This window comes from Acanthochromis polyacanthus, chromosome 12 (assembly GCF_021347895.1).
Source record: "Acanthochromis polyacanthus isolate Apoly-LR-REF ecotype Palm Island chromosome 12, KAUST_Apoly_ChrSc, whole genome shotgun sequence".
In the NCBI taxonomy this organism is placed as follows: Eukaryota; Metazoa; Chordata; class Actinopteri; family Pomacentridae; genus Acanthochromis; species Acanthochromis polyacanthus.
The window spans coordinates 6,237,949-6,260,245 of NC_067124.1; the positions used below are offsets into that span (position 1 = coordinate 6,237,949).

General features: G+C 42.7%; 2 protein-coding genes across 2 annotated transcripts in view; both read right to left on the bottom strand.

Moving 5' to 3' along the window:
• tsnare1 (T-SNARE Domain Containing 1) overlaps positions 1-12,985 on the bottom strand; it is a 217,941-nt gene extending 204,956 nt beyond the window's left edge. The window contains exon 1 of the mRNA XM_051956820.1: positions 12,872-12,985. The gene's annotated coding sequence lies outside the window, so the exon portion shown is untranslated. The remainder of the gene's footprint in view (positions 1-12,871) is intronic.
• Positions 6,043-6,687, bottom strand: LOC110959406 (basic salivary proline-rich protein 1-like). Its single transcript, XM_022206260.1, has one exon. The coding sequence runs from the start codon at positions 6,685-6,687 to the stop codon at positions 6,043-6,045; it is 645 nt and encodes a 214-aa protein (XP_022061952.1).
• Positions 12,986-22,297: the final 9,312 nt, after the last annotated feature.

Genomic DNA, 22,297 nt, shown 5'->3' on the forward strand with positions numbered 1-22,297 from the left:
ACATCTGCATTGTCAAAAAAGACTATCATGCACTTGCAGCATCTTAATTAGTGCACTATCAGCCGTCAGTAGACAGCTCCCCTGTATTGCTGCGCATCTCCATCCTCATCGAGACTGATTATTCTAATGATGTCTAAACCTCTGTCCAGCCATTATTCACACATCACAGAGCCCGGCCTTGTTATCTCAGATGGCAAGGCCTCTTGTCTCCCTGAATCCACAAATTAAATCCAGAAAAGGGCTCCTTTCCCTTTACTCTCTGTCCTTACTAAAGGGTCTCACTTGCAATCCAGCATTCAAGTCACTTACTTAAGCTATTAGGTGAGTTCCAATACTCATTCCCTGAATGGCAGGAAGAAAACATTTGCATTCCCTTAACATCGTTCATGTCACAACAAGGCTAAAGGTGTAAAGCTCTGCTACAGGCAACAATGTTTGTTAAAACCTCCACTATTACAGTGCTGCATATAACACAGTACATAATAAAGAAGTTGGCTATTCTAGGAATATAAGTAACTGGTGCAAAAAAGGCCAGGGGATCTTTCAAAATCAAAAGGGTGTATCCTATGGCTAACACATTTACCAGCTGTGACAATTTGCCTTTAAGACATTTTGTCTGTGAGGTGCATATTTTGCTCCAAGGTCTTAAACAAGAGCTTGCAGTGTTGATATTGCTGTAAGCTTGAACTGTGCCTACTCTTGATAACAATTCAGTAACTTTTCATGATACTTGAAAATTACCACGAATAATAAACCAAAACTGGCCACTGCATGGGCAAGGACCTAAACTACAACAAAACGGCTTGATTCACAGTCCATAATTCCAAACAGACGGTGGCTGACTGGTTCTGCAGCCAGCAGCCTGTGGTGGTGTCTGTGATAGAGTGGTCTTTTGTTGCACCTTGTGGTTGAAGTATGTAACAGCAGCGGTGTGTTACTTTATGTTGGGCCAACCATTTTACAGGGACTTTTACCTCAGTGTTGTTGTATTGTTGTTCCGGGCGTCTCGCAGTAAAGACGTATGTTAACAGTTTCTCTCTGGATTATTTCTTCTGAGCCCAGAATATTACAAATGGCGACGAGGATGCTGAAGTTTCCCGCTGCATGAAAGACCCCAGAAAAGACGTTCACTGGTCGTACGAAGGCACATGAACGAGCTTTTTGTGGAGGAACCGGGTACGTGTGGAGCTGGTAGTTAGCATTGGACGAGCTAACATGGCTTTCCTTGTGGGTCGCGTGGATGAATACAACGAATCTAAAGAGGATTTTGATTCATATTTGGAGCGGTTGGAACAGTGGCTGTTGGCGAATGATATTGAAGATGAAAAGAAGGTTTGTGTGTTTCTGTCAGTGATCGGAGCAGACACCTACAAGCTGCTGAAAAATCTAGTGTCTCCAAAAGTGCCAAGTGCGTTGCCGTATGAGGAGCTGACGAAAGTACTGAGCACACATTACAGGCCTGCACCAGTTGTGATCGCAGAACGTTTTCGTTTTCAAAAACGTAACCAGAAGGAAGGAGAAACTGTTTCGGATTATGTTGTGGCTTTGAGACAGCTGTCAACCACCTGTGATTTTGGACAGTACCTGGATGATGCCCTGAGAGATCGCTTTGTGAGTGGTATGCGTTCTGATGCTGTGCAGCGCAGGCTGTTGTCGGAAAAGGAGCTGACTTTTTCCAGGGCTTGTGAGATTGCTGTTTCAATGGAACTTGGATCCAGGAATACAATGGAGTTTTCTGGACACAGTGCTTCGCACCAGGTAAATGCCCTGTCACAAAATCCTTCTTTTGGAAAGGGGAGGAAAGGACAGTTCAGGCGAGAAAATGAAAATAAAGCAAGGGGCCCGAAAGGTTTCAAAAGAGACACTGAAGTGAAGCAAGCATGCTACCGTTGTAATGGGAAGCATTTAGCACGTGACTGCAGATTTAAAAATGAAAAGTGTCATAGCTGTTCCAAAGTGGGGCACATCGCTCGTGCCTGTAGAAAAGGGAAAGTTGCTTCACAAACTCAGTATGTGGAAGCCAGAGAAAATGCATCCGGAAGAGAAAATGATGCTGAGCTTTTTGGACTGTATGCAGTGTACTCTACCTCAGGCAGTGAAAAGGGATACACAGTGGATGTTTCACTAGGAGACCAAAGCACAACCATGCTACTGGATACTGGGTCAGCAGTGTCAGTAGTATCTGACAAATATTACAAAGCAAACCTTGCCCATTTTTCCCTCATACCAGCTCCCAGGCTAAAGCTGAAAGCATATTCCGGCAAAAGAATCCCTGTTCGAGGGTACATCATGATACCAGTACAGTGTGAGGACCAGCAAGTCACTCTACCACTGATCATTGTGAAAGGGAACAGACCTGCTCTGTTTGGTCGAAACTGGCTAAAGAAGCTAAAACTTAACTGGAAACAGATCTTCACAGTGTACAGAGTGTTGACACAAGTACAGTGGGACCCAGAAGTGCAAGAAGTGATACAGCGCCATCAGGCAGTGTTCTCTGAGGACCAAGGCTGCATTCAAGGGTTCAAAGCCAAAATCCGCACAAAACCTGACACCTCACCAATCTTCTGTAAAGCCCGTCCAGTTCCTTATGCCCTCAAAGAAGCAGTGGAGAAGGAGCTGGAAAAGGCACAGGTGATTTCAAAGGTGGAAAAAAGTGAGTGGGCAGCTCCAATCGTCACTGTACCAAAGGCGGATAAAACAATCAGGATATGTGGCGACTATAAGGTCAGTGTAAATCAGTGTATTGAAGAGGAAACGTATCCACTGCCTAACACTGAAGACCTGTTTGCTACCTTGGCAGGAGGAACATCATTCAGTAAACTTGATCTCTCTCATGCTTACCAACAGCTGCAGCTAGATGAACAGTCAGAGAAATATTTGACTATTAACACCCATAAAGGCCTTTACAAGTATCACCGCCTCAGTTATGGTGTTTCCAGTGCTCCTGCCATCTTTCAGTTTGTCATGGATCAGATTCTTCAGGAGCTGGAGCATGTGACATGTTTTTTGGATGATATCCTCATCACTGCTTCCTCGGAGGAGGAGCATTTAAAGAAACTAGATGAAGTGCTCACACGCTTGGAGAAACATGGTGTCAGGGTAAAGCTCTCCAAATGCAGATTTCTTCGGAGTAGTGTGGAGTATTTGGGACATCGCATCGATAGGAATGGCCTACACCCTACTGAAGATAAGGTGGCAGCTATAACAAATGCACCTACCCCAACAAATGTCACAGAGTTGAAGTCTTTCTTAGGCCTTCTCAACTACTACAGCCGTTTCCTAAAAAAACCATCTACCATCCTGAAGCCCCTGCATGACCTGCTGAGAAACGACTGCAAGTGGTTTTGGTCTACTGAATGTGAAAAAGCGTTTAAAGAGGCAAAAAACCTGCTGCAGCAGAACAAAGTGTTAGTGCATTATAGCACCCGATTACCCCTAAGACTTGCATGTGATTCCTCACCATATGGAGTGGGTGCTGTCATCTCTCATATTATGGAAAACGGGGAGGAACGACCTGTGGCTTTTGCATCAACTGTAGCGGAACGGAAATACGCCCAAATTGAAAAAGAGGCACTTGCCATCATCTTTGGAGTTAAGAAATTTCATAAATATCTGTAGGGAAGGAAATTCACACTCTTCACTGATCACAAGCCACTTTTGGCCATTCTGGGGCCAAAATCAGCTGTTCCAACTTTGGCGGCGTTGAGGATGCAACTCTGGGCCCTCATCCTCATGGCGTACAATTATGATATCGAATACAAGAAATCAGCTGACAACGCAAATGCAGATGCTTTGTCACGCCTACCCCACATCACAGCAGATGACACAGCAGTAGAGGGCAGTATCTTTTATTTCTCACATGTGGAAGAACTGCCAGTTTGTGCCAAAGCCATTGAGAGTGCTACTTTAAAGGACCCAGTACTCAGCAAAGTGTGGAACTACACGATGAATGGCTGGCCTGGTTATGTGCAGGATGAGGCGCTTCGGCCGTACTTCATGCGCAGACAGGAGCTGTCGGCAGAATAAGGCTGTATTCTCTGGGGCCAAAGAGTCATTGTACCCCCATGTTACAGAGGTTGCTGAAAGATTTGCATCATGAACATCCGGGTATCTGTCGCATGAAAGCCCTCGCCCGCAGTTACCTTTGGTGGCCAGGCTGTGACGCTGATATTCAGGAACTGGTGAAAAGTTGCCCTATCTGTCAAGCTGTACAGAAAATGCCCGCTGTCGCACCATTACATCCTTGGAAATGGCCAGAAAGAGTGTGGCAGAGGATTCACATTGATTTTGCAGAGAAAGACAAACAGCATTTCCTGGTGGTTACTGACAGTCACTCTAAGTGGTTGGAAGTTTTCCCTATGTCCTCCACCACTTCGCACAACACCATCGAAGCACTGCGGGGATTGTTTGCTTCGTATGGACTGCCAGAAGAGCTAGTATCAGACAATGGCTCACAACTGGTCTCTCATGAGTTCACTCAGTTTCTGGAGAGAAATGGAATTAAACACACTACAGTGCCTGCTTACCACCCTGCATCAAATGGAGCAGCAGAGAGATCAGTACAAATTCTGAAACGTGCTCTGATGAAAGATGTGCTGGAAGCAGATGGAAAGGCTTCGTTGTCACTCACCCACCGTTTGGCGAACTTCCTGCTCATGTATCGCAGTACACCACACACTGTGACTGGTCGAACGCCAGCTGAGTTGTTCCTGAAACGCCAGATCCGGAACCGGTTCAGTCTACTCAAGCCTGACCTAGCCAGACAGGTTGAAGAAAAACAGTCTGCACAGAAACACCATCATGACCATGGGAACTCAACTGTTCGAGTTTTTCAGGACGGAGAGGCTGTCCGCATTCAAATCTTCAGGGGAGGAGTGGAGAAATGGATTCAGGCTCAAGTTGTAAAGAGACTGGGTGCGGTCACTTATCTTGTACAAGAGGGACAGAGACAGCGTACAGTGCATGTCGATCACATGCTACCATGGCGAGAAACACTGTTCGAACCCCCTGTTAAGTTGTTTCTGCCAACTGCAGAAGAGATGCCATCAGAAAAAATGCGCTGTGCTGTTCCAGTTGTCCTGCCTGGTACCCCAGTGAGCCAGACATCACCTGTTGTCTCCACTGAACAAACTCCACAAACTGAACGGCTTGTGGAGCTGCCACCAACACCTGTTTCGACTGCTAAAAGTGAAAGCCCACCTGCCAAATGCAGGTACCCAGAAAGACAACGGACACGTCCGCAGAGACTAAATCTCTAAAATACAGTATGCTGATATGTGCATTTAAACTATATTTTGATAGTCACTTACATTGTTAGAAGGCTGAGAATTTAGTTAATTTGCTAAAAAAAACATTTTTTGCAGGAAGTGCATTGTTTTTTTGCTGTTGAGATGTTATTGTTGAAAGCACAGCTATCAATCTAAAAAGGGAGGATTGTGATAGAGTGGTCTTTTGTTGCACCTTGTGGTTGAAGTATGTAACAGCAGCGGTGTGTTACTTTATGTTGGGCCAACCATTTTACAGGGACTTTTACCTCTGTGTTGTTGTATTGTTGTTCCGGGCGTCTCGCAGTAAAGACGTATGTTAACAGTTTCTCTCTGGATTATTTCTTCTGAGCCCAGAATATTACAGTGTCCACTGGTGCTGCCAACATGTAGCAGAGAGCACGGGGCTGCAGATATGCAGTGGAGAGGGGGCGGCTGCAGGAGTGTGCTGGAGCAGGGTAGCGGGAGCCAAGGCAGGGGCAGAGCTCCAGAAACACGCCAGGCAGAGCAGGCGGGGGGTCCGGAGCTGTGGCAGACCAGGGTGGAGTGGCTGGTGGAGAGCCAGCAAGAGCAACAGAGACAATGACCCAGGGCGAATGACAGGGTGAGCCAGGCTATAAGTGCCGCTGATTGTTGATTGGGCGCAGCTGTGCTCCACGGCAGCTGCGCCCAATTGACCAGAGCTGACAACTAGCCAGGGGCGCAGCACAGAGAAGGGAGGGACCATGACGGTACCCCCCCCCCTCTATGTGCACCTCCTGGTGCACAACTGGGCTGGTCAGGGTGCTGATGGGGTGTCACTGATGAGGAGGGTTCCTGGGGCAGGCTGGACAGGCTGGAGGGACCGCTCCGGAGGGTGGCCCGGGGGCTGGACAGGTTGGGGGGACAGCTCCGGGGGGCAGCCCGAGGGCTGGGCAGGCTGAACAGGGTGGAGGGACCCGTCCAGGGGGCTGGGCAGGCTGGAACGACGGGGACCCTCAGGAGGCCGGACTGGGAACCGGCAGCTGGCGCGAGGGGGACCTTCTTGAGACCGGGCTGGGAACCGACAGCAGCGGGACCCATCGGGAGGCTGGGCTGGGGGCCGGGCTGGGAACCGGTGGCGGCGGGACCCCCCGGGGGGCCGGGCTGGAGACTCAGCTTTGGGCCCCTCCGGGGGTTGGACAGGAGACTCGGCTGGGGACGGGATGGGAGATTCGGCTGGAGACTGGACTGGGGACCGGATGGGAGACCCCTCCGGGGGCCGGGCTGGAGAGACTTCTGCTGCAGGGGAACCACTCGGTGCTGGGGTGTCCACTTTGCCTGGGGAGGTGTCTGTTGGCTCTGGAACCACCCTCAGACTGGAGGTAAGGGCAGCAGACTCAGGCTGGTCTCCGTCCCAAGGAGAGTGGAACCACCTAATAGTGGCAGGGGAGGCTCGAAGCATCTTCGGGGCTCAAGGGGAGGTGCCAAGCCTCTTCAAAGCTGCAGGGGCGGCTTCAAGCCCCACAAGGACAGGAGATGGGGCAGTGGCCTCCACAAGGACAGAAGACGGGCCGGTGGCCCCCACAAGGACAGGAGACGAGGCGGCAGCACAGGGCCCCTCCTTGACCGGAGGGAGTGCTCACCAGCGGCTAGTTTAGATGACCGTTTAGACCACAGACTGGTTGGGCACTCCTGCCATAACTAGAAAAGCTGTGCTGGTTAAAACAGACTGTCCCATCAAATTTAAGGACCCGGTTTGTATCGAATGAAGTCTGGATTCGATTTTGTGACTTGAGGTCTAGCATGTAGTTGATTAAACAAAGCCTCGATACAGAGAATTTTGCTGCGAGGAATTTTAGTAATCGAATAACTCAAATAACTTGAGGAATAGTTTCAGCCCTAGCGCAGACATAATAGGACTTTTTTCTCTTTTTTGCACTCTGTCAAGTGCAAATCTGTTAAGAGCTGGTATTTTAGTCTTTTCTTAAAGACTGAGAGAGACTCTGCAGATCGAAAAGAGTTTGGTAACTCATTCCACCACCAGGGAATCACAGAATTGAAGAGTCTAGCTATGGACCAGCCCTGTTGTGGTGGTTGGATCAGTTGGACCTTTTGTTGGTGGAGCGTAGTAAGCAGGAAACACCTGTCCATCTCTAGCCTCTAACACGTGCACTTTGGTTGGGCTGCATTTTAGATTTTGTGCAGTTATTTGGGATAATGAGCAACCAATAAATACAATAATCTGATAATATCTAATATCAGAATAATATATGTATTATATTTACATTATATTAACATTTATATTGTTATTTTATTGTTTTTATTTTTAATATTGCAATTATTATTGATATTAATTTATTATTATTATTATTATTATTATTATTATTATTATTATGAGTAATACGCTCTTTAAAAAAAATGTTGTCCACATATGTGGACGCCAGGTCTTAGGAGGCTAGGTATGTACAGTTTGGAAAATTGATTGCTGTGATAAAAGGCATTGGTTATCTTGTTGCAATGACATATATTCCGGTCTGTTATGTATTAGGCAGCTAATGTTCTAATTCTGGGAACAAACAAGCAAGAGCCAAATTGTTATGGTCAGATGACTGGGTTACAGCTTCTCCAAACAGCTAGGCTTGTGTGGTGCTCCTGGTCAGCAGTGATACCAACTGACAGTGGTCTTGTGGCAGGGTGTTGGGGAATGTGTTGAAACAAATCTGAGCTGCAGCTGCATCAACTTTCAGCTTACAGGATCTGCTGGAAGTTCATGTCTCAGTTGTCCGACATGGTGACAGCAGGTAAATCCATGTAACCCCAACACTGTTTTCACCAACTGCAGCTTCATCTCCTTCCAGGGAATCTGAGACATTTCTAGGCCAGATGAGATATGTAATCTCTTCAAATTGTAAAGAGGGTATTTTTGTCATGAAATATGAAAGAAACTTGTCTTGGCTTTTTTTTTTTTTTTTTTACTGCCACTCACATCCATCCAGTTATCACACATTTTGTCTCACCATCACCTGTGTGTAACAATTTCAACAGAGGCTACATAGTGAAAGCAGAAGCAAGTAGGAGAGCAGCTTTGTTCTTCTATCCAATCTGTAGGATGCGCTCTGGCACAGTACTGTATGTAGGTGATGCATGTTTTGTGAGTGCTTACAATACATATAATACACAGTCTCTGTCCAAAACAACTTAATTGATTAAAAGCATAAATCTGTACATTGAAGACTCTCGGTAGTCTTGAACCCCTAACTCGTTTATGGAGTTATTGGTTTTGAGAAGGTTATTTTTACTATTTTTACACCTTATTTGTCTTTCTATGCATCTATCTGCCTGCAAGAATTACCTGTTAGTCTGTTGGTGGTGTTAGGAAAACAGCAGTTGTGTAAGAAAAATAGTAGACAAAATAATTATCCCTCATAAAATATCAGTCGTGTTCTCAGGACCTTGAATACTCATACTAATTTAATGGGATTCTGGTAAAGACATTATGCAGGGAAATATAAGTAACCAGTGGGAGATGTTTATTGATATGTGTATAATGGACAGTGTACAGTGCACTGCTAAAACGATCACACAATGTCAAGCAAAATCTAATTATTTACGCAGTGTGACTGTCACTGTTTGCCAAAGGATGATCATATATTTGTACAGATAACACAGCAGATGGCAGTTCTGAATGGGAGCCATATGTAAACCTTATCCACACATGCAGTGAAGGTTGTGGATCTCATGCATTGCTGACACAGATAAATGTCTGGGTGTGTCCCTGCACAGATTTCAATACTAGACACTTTACATGAGACAAACCCTGCAAACTGTCACCTCAGTTTACATCATGTGTACTGTACACATACTGAGATGAAAACAGGAATTTGCTATATTTGCCTTGGTCACATGGTATTTTCAAAATCATGAAGTTCTCATAAAAGGTAGACTAACTTAGGTTTCTGCTGCTGAAGTTAGACAACAAAAGTATGGTGTGTGTGTAAAGCAATCCACACACAGGCACAAAACAAGAGCTATTTTCAATCCATTTGTGCAACCAGCCTGATACATGAGATCCAACTCAAGGTCAAGCTCTAAGCTACAAATAAGTAGCAATGCAAAACATAATAATAATAACAATAATAATATTATTAATAATAATAACAAAAAGAAGAAGAAGAAGCTGCTATAGTCAAAGAAACTCACTTAATTAAGCATGTCCTTTTGCACATATCCCTAGAATATCCACTATGAGAATGATCAAAACAGGAATAATGATGCACCAGCCACTAAAGTTTTGTTAAAGTACAGTTCTGAAACAACAGAATCCCACACTAGGTCCCTTTGTCCCGATGGGAAAATGTACTGAACACACTGATTCATCACTGAATAACCTTACCTATTAGTAGATAATCAAACTGCAACTAGAATAACAAATAGGAAGAAAAATGAGAGTAGGAAGAGAACAATCTGCTGTCCGGATCAGCTAGATGATCAATGAGTCATCTCGAGTCACGCAACACCCAGCATTCAACATCCTGTTACATATATTCTGGCTAACATCCTGATAAGCATCATTCCAGGCATACCAAATGGAGAGAGTTGAGATTGTATTAATAAGCTTCATTTAACACCCATATACTTTTCTAACTTTCTAAGTTATGTAATATTAAATGGTGACTCATTTGCAATACACAACTGTACACCTACACATTATGCAGCTTGCGTATGCATTACAGTTATATGGGGTATGTGCAGAAAACAGTCCATTTCATTTCCTCTCTTGTTTTCTTTAACAACACTCCACACACTCACAGACCTGGTAGTTAGGATAGAAAGTTCTTTTATCATCCACATTTTACCTTGATCTCCCTCTTAAAGTGCCACTCACTCTCTACAGTCACCAGTTCTTTGATACTGTATCTGGTCACGTCCATGCTTATGTCAAACAAAGTGTTTTTCACTTTTTTAAGAAAGCAAATCATCACCTTGCTTTATTCCTAAATTAGAGGTCTCCCTCTAAGTTGCCTTTTTTTTTTTTTTTGCCTGTTTCTGACAAACAGTGATTGTAAGAAGCATATAACTGTTGTATAAAAGCACACTAGTATTAAGGGGTTTCTCTCGGTTGCACTGGTCAAACAAATCTCTGTTTCGGTAATGTTAGATCTGAGTGCAGGTTTTTGGCACTTTCTCTGTCAACAGATTTAGGCAGTAGAGAGGTGTCTCTGTGTCACCCTTGGAGGAATTTCTGTCCTAAATCTCTGATGGACGTTTTTCAGCTGCTGTAGGAAGCTATTCGTCCTCATCTGAAACTCTGTCCTGGATCCCATTCTCATTGTCTCATTGATTCTTGCCCTCTGACGGATAATACATTTACACCATCACTGTAAGAACCTTAAGTTAACTCCTGCCACTTTTCTACTCTGCAGATGACATTTAAATCTGCATGTTAATTATGCATCAAAATGCTGAAGTATAGTCAATGTTTCTGCAGCTCCACGTTGGTAAAATGAAAGTTCTACTTTCTGCTTGAACCAGTCTTATCTAGGGACAGGTGATATTTGACATTTTTCTGGTTAGCGGTATTGGTATTTTTATTGACAGATTACTGATAAAATAAATGTACTACTCACTGTCTGTAGTTTCTGAAATGTCTGTCAAGTAAAGATTGTAAAAATTGAACAAGGAACACGAGTAACTGCTACAAAACAGGAAATCAACAATCTCTAACAATGGCTAAAGCTATGCTAACAGAGAGCAGCTAAGTTAGAAAGCAGCCACAGATTACCCTGAATCAGAGTCTAGGAAACAATAGTTAATAATGTGTTAAGATCCGGATATTAGTGAGCAATAAAAGTGATAGACAGTGAAAGATTAAGAAAATGGAGAGGAACAGCAGACAGAACTGAAGGAGACCAATTGATAAAGTCTCGGTGGATCCAACATAAACATACAAAAGCTTCCCAATTTACTCACTCCTATTTCTATTTTACACCCATAATAATGAAAAAGCCCAGTTATGAATGACAGGCTCCTGCTATTACATGCTGTTAAAGCGTTACATTTAATGCATATTGGTTCCTAATATTGGCCATCTGCCTTTCTTCGACACCAATAATCGCCATCAGTTTAGTCCATGGAACAAAATCGGGCGATCCCATGTCTTGTCTCTAAGGTTATGGACAGTCTTGGGTGTTTTTTGTGTAGATTACTTGGCAGCACCAGCAAGAATGTTCTGCTGTTCTTCTGTTCATCAGTGTTGTTGTCTACAGCTGTCTCTACAAACATTATTCTTTGCTAAACCCAAGCTGTTGATCTACTCAAGCATCAACCTATAGGCTCTAAAGAGGATGACTGGGGATGCTCCATAAGTGTACTGTTTGCTATGTAGAGTGGAGAACCAAACATTTTTGTAACTGTGCTCTAAATTCATAACAAGTGTCCATTCTACCTTACTGGACTGTTAGTGATTCAATACATTCCCATTCGCAGTAACAGTGCAGTGAGCTCTATAGTCTACTACTATAATATTGAGATTCAAGTGCTTTGAAGACACATCTGTAGTAATACACAACATTGAAACCACTGGCATGTGAATTGAACAATGCAATATTCTGCTGGGAAAAACTGGGTCCTGGCCCTCATATGGATGCTTCTTTACCACATACCTACCAGCTAAACATTGAGAGCTGTTAATGGCAGGAGAGGGAACTGAACAATATTTGACAAGTGATTTTAGTGTGGTGCCTTTAACAGAACAGATGGACAATAGGTAAAATGATATGTACAGTCACCTTCTTCCATCTGGACAGGGTCAGCTGTGTGAAGCTAATGGTTCCAGTTAGCTAATAGGCTGATATTTATGTCAACTGTGAAAGAATGAACATGGTACAAATCTTAATGTGTAACCCTTGACAAGAAAACAGAACAAAGCTAAAAGGCAGAAATGTGCTTACTGCTCTAGAAAACATGACCGACCTGTTCTATAAACCTGACTCTAACCTAGATAGTCAACCTAAACTGAGCCTGTGTATAATGAAGAAATGGAAAAAAACTTGGTAAATATTGACCCGTCTCAGAGATTTAAAGCCACAAATTATTTTTGGGTGGACCAAACTCAACATGCTTTAGCCCGATTTATTCCTTTATTTATTTTGCTGACCCTACTCCACAGTCTTGGTTTGATTCATTTGTCTGTATTCTTGCTATCAAAAGCTAATCAAAACACTGCATTTAAACACTGACATATATATATGTATATATATATATATATATATATATGTACAGACATGCTGCCTTCCAGAGGGACTCTTTTCGTAGAAGAGGAAGTGATTGTAGCACAGTCACATATCCATCCCTTCACTTCATCAGATCAGTGCACAGCTCTACATCTCTGGCATCCATCCAAAAACACATACTCCTCACAGACAACCTGCAGGCACAATGTATTTTCAGCAGATAGATTTACACAGTGCTCCCTTGCTGCCTAGAGAAAGCAACGGAGAGTTATCTCTGATGGCCTCCCATCCCCCTCATCCTTCCCTCCCTTCTCCTCCCCTCTCCTCCGCCTCCTGCCTCTGTGTGAGGCTGCAGCATCCGTCACTAAAGGCAGAAAAACACAGGGTGAAAAGGAGGTATTCCTCCAGCTTTACCTTTCAATGTAGGGAGTGATGTGAGCTGTGATTCAGCTGAGATGTTGCTGCTCCTCAACCTCGGCTAACAACATCATATGACCATAAACCACCTGCTCCTGCTGGCTGGTCATATGACCAGATTAAGCGCTGGAAAAGAACTCTGGGATTTGTAGTTGAGGGGATTGCCTGGGCAATATACAATACAAAACATACAATATGTAATACATGGATGGATAGATAGATAGATAGATAGATAGATAGATAGATAGATAGATAGATAGATAGATAGATAGATAGATAGATAGATAGATAGATTTACTATCTGGGTTTTTAACCTTTTATTTGAAGGTATAATAATGTATGTTTTTAGGAAGCTCTAAAGCTCTGAGTTTGTTGAAGGAGTGAATATATGCACTGTCTTTCAAAACAGAACTTGATCTGATAGAAATACCTGGAAATGGTGGGAGAGTCCTTAACTTTTTCATCGTGTATGAATTTAATGGTATTATTTATCTTTACTGTTCACTCAAAGTCAGGCCCGGAGTGGCTAATCGAGAGGACCGGGAAAATTCCTGGTGGGCCGGTCTGATGTTTGGGCAGTGAGGGCCGGCCTTCACTTTTTGTTTGTTTTGTTTTTTTGTGCCAGTGTTCAGTCATGGCACTGGTCTGATCACGTATGGTACTGCAGCGGCCCCTGGACCGCCTCCACTGGCAGCTCTTTTTTTCTTTTCTTTTTTTTGCAGGCGCACTCTGACATAGCACGTCCATCCACACAGTCAGAGGTGTTTAAAAGATGGAAAATAGAACGAGCAAGGCTGGCGCGAAGAAAGCAACAATTAAAAAGAGGAAAGCTCTGGAAACACATGCAGCCAAATGTGCTGAAATTGTTGACTTTTTCACTAAAACGAGCTCGCGGATTGAAACATCAAATGAGGACGATGAAATAGTACGACAAGCTATTGAACTTTGCCTTCAAACCACCGTTCAAGTTAATTGTCAAGTCAAGGAATGGTGTGGCATTTGGCATATCACAAAACATTATATAATTTAAATAACAGTATGATGCGACGCCACATATCTGGGAAACTTTGTCTCATAGCCCCTCAGAGTCTGAAGAAATCCAGCACCAAGCAGCAGCCATGAGCCCACAAGTCCAGAGTGGTTCATTGAGTGAATATTATTCGAATGAATATAATGCAGAGTATGGTGTAGACCTGCTCTATATGAGAAGTGCCTTGAGATGCTAGATGATTCATCTCCACATTAATGGAACTGACCTGAACTGATCAGAAGGCTTTGTAAAAAGAGGAGATTTGTGCTGAGAAGTATGAATATTTTTAAAATGTGATTTAGTGTCAGAAGCAGAGCCAGGAGCCAGTAGTGATGAGGGGATTGCTCCTGTCAGTATGGAAGGAACAGGTGAGCTGTTGGAACAGAGTGTGTGAACAAGCAAGCATTAGTTCCAGTATAATTACTTTCTATGCCCACAAAATAGCAGTGACCCGTTTAATTTTTTTTCAATCATTAAAACTAAGATAGTAAATACAGGAAGCCCACAAATGAACGCAAATAGAATGAAAGTAATATGAAATAAGCCTGCAAATGTTGCCATTGAAAATACCTTAATTGGTTAATTCAAAATGCCTGTACAGATTCTTTTTTTATTGTGATACGGGTGCAGGCGAGTCTAGGAAAACTAGAGGAAGTGTGAAAGGAGAGCAGAGTTTTCTCAGGGACTGATTACAGCAGCAGAACCCTGAACCACAAGTTAGGGATGAGACAGATGAAGATGAGTCTGTTGATAGTTTTGATTACTTTGCTCGCTCTCAATCACAGGATGTACATACAAACATTCTGATGTTGTAAAGAGCAGTGTTGGAGATTTGCCCCTTAACTGATGTTCTCATATTTGTGAAGTCTAAGTTGTGATGGAACTGTTTCCTTCCAGAGCAAAAACAGATGATAGCGTTATTAGAAACTGCAACATTTTTTTTAAATTTAAAATGAAATATCTTTATTTATTCTTTTAATTCATTTTTTAATGTCTGGATATCTGTGAACACTTATTTGAACAGAATATTGATTCTGATATTGTTGAAAATGATGTGCTGTCAATAATAATGTTGGAGATGTGCACTTATGTTGAAATAAATCCACATTGTGAAGCAACCCTTACTTCCACTGAATTGGAACTATTTTAGAAAAATATGCTGAATTACAAGGTTGTACAGAAAAGTATGCTATTGTAGACTTAACATGTAAGGTTACAATTACATGATTTTAATAATAATAGCTCATGATCTAAAGTGGTGACGTGTGAGATATAAAACTCCAGGGCTGAAAATGAATCCCACTCCGGCCCTGCTCAAAATGTATTATCAATAAAGTAAATATTATTTTACCTATTATTTACAATAATAATAGTAGTTGTTGTTATCTTACATTTTGCAGGCAACTGTTATGGTGTAGTGACGCCGGCAGTAAGACACTCGGCCTTAAGCCACTTTGGCTTTAGGCCTTACCACTGGGCTCAGACCCAAGTTGGAGCTGAAGACTGACAGTGAACCCAGCTGGACAGCAGGTCTGAGCCAAGTCCGACCATTCTCACACCAGATCTGGACCACTCCCTTTCTGCTTCCTGGGATCTCCATTGTGGGCTATGCCTGGTTGACAGGAGGCATGTAGAGAAACTGAAATGGTGTGACAGTTTCTGTTCAAATGTTCCATTTCCCAAGTCTTAACCATTCGGCCTTGTTTTATTTTTTTCGCATCTTATTCCTAAAACACTACCAATTATCTGGACTGGGATTGATTATGCATAATCTTGTGCTCCATTTGGCTTCAGTTGCTGTGACACTAAAATCAGCTGTCAGCAGAGGTGATCATCACCGTTTTTCAATCATATGGGGAACTAACCATTAAGGAAGTCATAGTGGCAGATTTATCATTCTTTATTGCATTTAGCTTGACCTGATGTTGTAATGAGGTTTGTATGTTTTCTTGTGTCAGACTGCCTCCAATTGGGTAAATTATAAAGTTTGACCCACACTGTACTTTAATATTTTAACCATAACTTTACAGCTAAATTATGTGTACTTAGATATTTCATCAAACATGTGTGAGGATTTTGTTTTGGAAAGTTCAAGCAGAAGCCTCGTGTTTAACTCTGCACAGTTCTCTGTCATTAAAATTCCTCTCAGCTCTGTTGCTCTGTGTTGTGCAGTTGAACCCTCCTCTTCTCTGACTGCTGCAGCTCTTTTACCTAAAAACTGTGTCTTCACCAGAGGCATTGCATCCACTGAGACATCTGCCTTACTGACACCGAAGTGACCTTCACACTCTTCCACTATCAGATCCGTACGGTGCATATGGCAAGAAAAAAAAAAAACTACAGAGACAGTGGCCAGCTGCCCTGTCCAGAATGAGACTGATCTATGTGGTAATCAAGCTGTTAATGACTTCTTTTGGATCTCAGCCAGGCTGTGTTGTCCATGTCTGTGCTGATCTAAAGTTCTCCTGTCTTTCCTTCATCTTCATGCTGTCAGTGTGTAACAAGCTGCCACACAGCAACAATTATGATGATGAAAACATAATTTACAATGTTTAATAACTGACATGAACAGAGTAACCAATAACAGAAATACATCTCTGTTGGCGAGGATGCATGTCTGTACAGGAACCGAGAGATTGTAGCCCAATCACACACTACCTATAAACACAATGGATCAGTTTGCTAGCTTTTGAAAATATTGTTGTGATTTTATGGTCTCAGTCAACTTTTTCTGAATTCTGTGTTGTCCTCTCAGCAAGTGGTTGAGACCGAATCTGAGCTAAAAGGAGAATGGAAAGGTGAATCCAGAGAATAAGACAACCTTAGTCAGGGCAGGCTTAAAGTACAGTTTTGTAGTGGGCGGGTAATTATAGGGGTTGTGGAGACCTAATGTCCTCACAGCCATAGGAAAACCAAAAGAAATGTAATTTATGGGGACCTCATTTGGGTCCCCATGGGGGAAAACAGTGTTTTCTTGGCCATGTTGTTACTGAAAAAACTAAAAGTGCAAAAACGTTTCTTTAGGGTTAGGCATTGTTTGGTCTGGGTTAAGGTTAGGGTTAGGGTTAGATATGAATGGGAGTCAATGGTAAGTCCCCACGGGGAATAAGAACCAGACATGTGTGTGTGCGTGTGTGTGAGTGCGTGCGTGCGTGCGTGCGTGCGTGCGTGCGTGCGTGTGTGTGCGCTTGTGCAGTTGTTCGCCTATATGGAGAGAGGGTGGGATAGGTCTTTTTGTTTTTAATGTTTTTAAATGTTGTACAGCACTTTGTGTTAAATTCTTTGTATGAAAAGTGCTCTATAAATAAAGTTTGATTGACTGATTGGTTGATTGATTGATCTGCTCACTGTACATGAAATAATGAGGGAATAACACACACCTGGCGATGGAACAACTGAGCAGTCAACTGTCCAATTAGCTTTTGTCCCTTAAAAAATGAGGAGGGGATATATAAAGTATGTTGTAATTCCTACACTGTTCCACTAATTTGGATGTAAATACCCTCAAATTAAAGCTGAAAGTTTGCACTTAAAGCACAGCTTGATTGTTTCATTTTAAATCCATTGTGGTGGTGGACAGAGTTGAAATGCTGAAAACTGTGTCAATGTCCAAATAGTATGTATGGACCTAGTTGTATGTGCTGTTATTTACAGTATTAATAATAAATAGAAAGCAATATTTTGTAGCTTAATATACGAAAGGAAATTATTCTCAATATAGCACTAATAATATAACAAATTTTGCTAATAATATGAGAAACATTATTTACTGGCCTTGTCCGTTTAATCAGACTAAAGTGGTGTTGCTCAAAGACCATGTGTCTTCATTAACATGTTTGCTTTCTGCCAGTGAAGAGGTGAATCATTCAGGGAACTGAAAAACCACAAAAATCAGCTTGTGTATCATTCTGGCTGCAGTTTTGTGGTTTTCATAATCACACTGTGAGCTAGAGGCTTGTTGAACATTTCCCATCCCTCTCCAGCGTAAACACTGAAAACAGCAGAGACAACGTTTTGCCTTCTCAAAGCACCTTTAAGGCTTGTGTGCCGCTGCTCAGACATGGGAACCTGTGTCATAAAGCTCCACTGATAGACAACTGTATTAGGCTTGCTTCTTGAGCTAGACTGAATCTTAGTAGAGAGTGTTGGGATATTACACTGTCACTGATCTCTTTAGTATGACCCTCTCTGGTGTTACTGTTGTGTAATGGAGGTTGCCTGACCTAATGCTTGATTTTATTCACTTCTTAGCAGTAAGTGCAACTGAGGTAACTGAACCATCTTGGTCTGTCTTAAAGAAGTTTCCAAACCTACTCTTGTCTGACTCACCAGATGTAGCATGCTGGTATAAGCCACTGATTATTTCAATGGGTTTGATCTTTATTCTATCTGTGTTACTATTTTCTTCACAATGGGAAACAACAACCTATGAATGACAACTGGAAAGTGCAGCAAGGCAGTCTTCCTATTTTTTTTATGGTAGATTATCCATGATAATCACAGTTGTTGTTTCATTGTTTGCAAATGTTTCACACAGGCATGGACTGGCCATCTGGCGTACCGGGCAATGCCCGGTGGGCCAACGCACATTTTTGGGCTGGCCCGGGGATGTCATAATTTAACCAAGTATCTGATACCAAGTATCGTATCTGGTGTTTGTGAAGGGTTTTAGATTTGTAACTGGTTTTAAGGTGTGAATTAAAGAGCACAAACAAATAAAATGCACCTTTTCTCTTAGAACACTGTCTATGCCTCACCTTTCTGTCTGTCCTGTGTTTGTTTTATGTTTCACTTGGGTGTGCACAGCCCTCAATGGCATAATGTAGGAAATAGCTTGAAATAAACATGATAGGTTAATTTGCCATGAGGGCAGGTGATGGTCACAGTCACAAAGAAGAAAAAAATTGCACATGAAGCTTAAGCAATGACACCATGGTTGGTTGGTGTCATTTTTGAGCGAACTTGCAGACAATAATAATAATAATAATAATAATAATTTAACCAAGAAAGTGTATTATAAATCATTTTTATCGACCGCGACGGCACATTGGTTGATTTCCTTGAAGGACATTGGACTAATCCAACAAAATCTCTCAGCCCTCCTCGGCCCACCCCTCCCAGCCCTCTTGACCAAGGTTATCAAATTTTGCCGTTTGAGTTGACCGGAGGTGGAAAGGAGTAAAAATGGAGAAACCACTAAAACGCAAGGGGGGCGCTGAAAAGTTAAGGGAAAAAAGGCTTTAAAGCCTCCAAGTGGATGCAGCAAAATAAATCATATGTTTGCCATTGCCTCCACAAATTCATCTGCAGCAAGGGGTGTTGCCAGGCCGGAGAAGGAAGCAGCAGCTGTTCATACTGGGGTGGATAACACCAATTTTGCAGCAAAATCGTGCAAAATGTGATACAAGCACCAAATTTGTTATGCCGATTCACATTGATATACTTAACAAATCTGCCCAATTGGCCACTTGAAAATCCAAGATGGCGGCCATTTTCAAGATGGCCGCCAAATCGGCATGCCGAAAGTGTGTTTTTCTCATAGAAATGCATGTACTTGGCTGATTTGAGTGATCTTGGTGTCTAAATATATGTTTTTGAGGATCGATCCCATGTGCATGTCGCGGATTATTTATTATAAGCATGTTAATTAATAAACAGCAGGGGCGGAGCTAGACCATTTTCAGGGGTGCTTGAGCACCCCTTAATTTTTTTTAAGCACCCCTAGAATTATTGGGTGTTATTTATTTATGTTTATAATAAATACTGAAATAATTATTAACAGTGTTATTTATTTTACCATTTCAAACCAAATGTAAAATCTGGCAAAGTTCACCCTAATTTGACCCCCCTCCCCTCTTTTTGGATAATGGTTTGATCCATAAAGAGAGCGCAAGTTCCCCCTCTACTCTGCTGCTGCGCAGAATGCTGCTCCCAGTCCCACCCCTGTGTGTGTGATGGATCGGACAGAGAGATTGACAGGCTAGCCAACAGAGCCAGCAACTGCAGGTGACTGCAACATTTACTTGGTATTTATATACTCTGAAGTGAACTCACAAGTTTGTCCGTGAAATCTGCATTTATAAGCCTGAGTTGTCTAAACAAATAATCCAGCTATCTAGCTTGCCTTCTGGCTAGCGAATTTTACTCGTTTAGCCTCGCAAATCACAAAATGAAGCAAGCAATGCTTATGCCAAACATGAAGGTGAAAAAAGGCTATTGTAATTTCACACAAATCTTAGTGCCACGCCAACCAGGTCCTTGAGGCAAAGTCTGTATTCAAGCAAAGAAAAAAAAATCATCAATAAATGGACTTTTATCAATGGCACTTAGTTAGCCTATGGAATCAGTTGTTTCCTGAAGGCCAATGGGAGAGACCAATCAAACCTGATCCCAAATGAAAATCAATGGGTCATCTAAGAGAATGACTGAGCTCTGTTATGAACGCAGAAGAGCTGGGTGAGCCGTCGCTTAACATTGGTCAGATGTGCGCCCCCCCACCCCCATCCCCACCCCCCTCCCCACCCACCGCCCCCCCGCACCCAACCAGGTGCTAAGCACCCCTAGAGCTGAAAGTCTAAAACCGCCCCTGATAAACAGAGCGCTGCTATGCCCTGGAGAGGGAACAGCTGATCAGCCGCTAAGTGTAAAGAGGTCAGGCATTTGGGTTCTGTAAAGCGTCTTGAGACGAGTTGACTGTAATTGACGCTATATAAATAAAATTGAATTGAATTGAATTGAAAAGAGGCAGTGCTCTGTGGTTTTTGCTCCTTCAGTTACTTGAAGCATTCAGATCACCTCTCCTGCTTGTGCCATGGTTGGACAGTATACTGCATATTAAGCACACCTCCAATTTCATTATAAGGCCTGCCTGGTACATACCTTTTGCAATGCACTAAAGCATAATGTCATAGGAGATTAAAGTCTCTGTGAGAAGTGATAGTGTATCCATTTTTAAACATGGTTACTGTCTTCCATGTAGGCTGCTGCGCTTTATTTTAATTTTTGAAACAATACAATGTGCACATATATCCTCTAGTATATCATATGCCTTGGCATATTGTATAAATAATCATGGTGGGCCGCCATGGCCAAAAATGCCAGGGCTATTTTTTGGTCCCAGTCCAGCCCTGTTTTCACAACAACAATTCCATTTCTCACTCGTTTAAGGGAACACAAAACCGCATCCTTTGCTTAGCTCCGACTACAACGACTGATTGTTTTAAACAAAAGCAACCAAGCCAGAGCATTTTTCCCATATAGCAGAATGACAGTGTGATGTGCTACTGAATGTGCTGGCTAAGTGAAACATGTCAGTGACTGGCAAGGACCAGATCATTACAGCTAGATGTCTGGGGTGAAGCATATCCAAAGTGTTGTAGCTCCTGGGGTGTTCCACATGTCAGTAGTGGTAAGTTCCTACCAACAGTGATCTGAGGATGGCCAAACAATTAATCAATCTGGGTTAACAGTCAATGTAGCAGATTATACTCATACATTCTTGCCATAACCTGGGTAAGGCACACAATTTGGATGACAAGTTGGTGACAGACCAGTCGTAGCTTTTCATCTTCCACAACCTGTGTGGTGTCATCAGGAAGGAAGTGCCTTGGACAGCCTTCCTGAAACTACCCTAGAAGATACTGAATGTCTTCTACTCTGAAAAGCATGCATCCTCTTCTTTCACTCAGTGCGCTTCGTCTTTCAGGTTAGGTCATTTTTGTTGCAGTGGTGCAGAGTCTGAACTCTACATTACATTTATAGTGTTAAACTTGCAGCGCAGAACTTTTCTCGTAGCTTGGAAAATCCAAACTGAATCTCCATGTAATCTCCTATCTCCATGTTAGGAGATACAGGAGAAACAGTTTGGCATTGTGCGAATTGAATCCCGTTTCCCTCCCGGGAAAGTGTGGTACGACCAATCATAGCACGGGAGGCAGGAGTTAATGCTGCGTCATCTTCAGCGCCTGGATTACCCATAAAACACCTGCGCACCTCCCATAACCAAACACAAACATTCAAGATGATGCCGGAGGAGGAGGAGGGGGACCAAAGTGAATCTTTTTGTGGTCTCTTGGCATTTTGGATGGCGTTATTCATTGCCTCTTTTCACTTGACATTTCCGACGATGAGGAGGCAGTGGATGGCTCGTTACTTTCGGCTTCTTGCCATTGTTTGTACAGAGGAAAATCCCGTTCCAAACGTGTGAGTAAATTTAAGCAACTTTTACACATACGCACCGACTTGGTTTGGCTCTGATTTAAAGTTATTCCTAACACCGCTAATCTTTCGTAAGGAGTCTTTTGTTGCGTAGCCTTTTCAAAAGTAAGTGTTGTACTTGAGAGTACCCCATGTATTCGGAGATTTTTGTGACAAAAACGGCAGTAATCATTCAC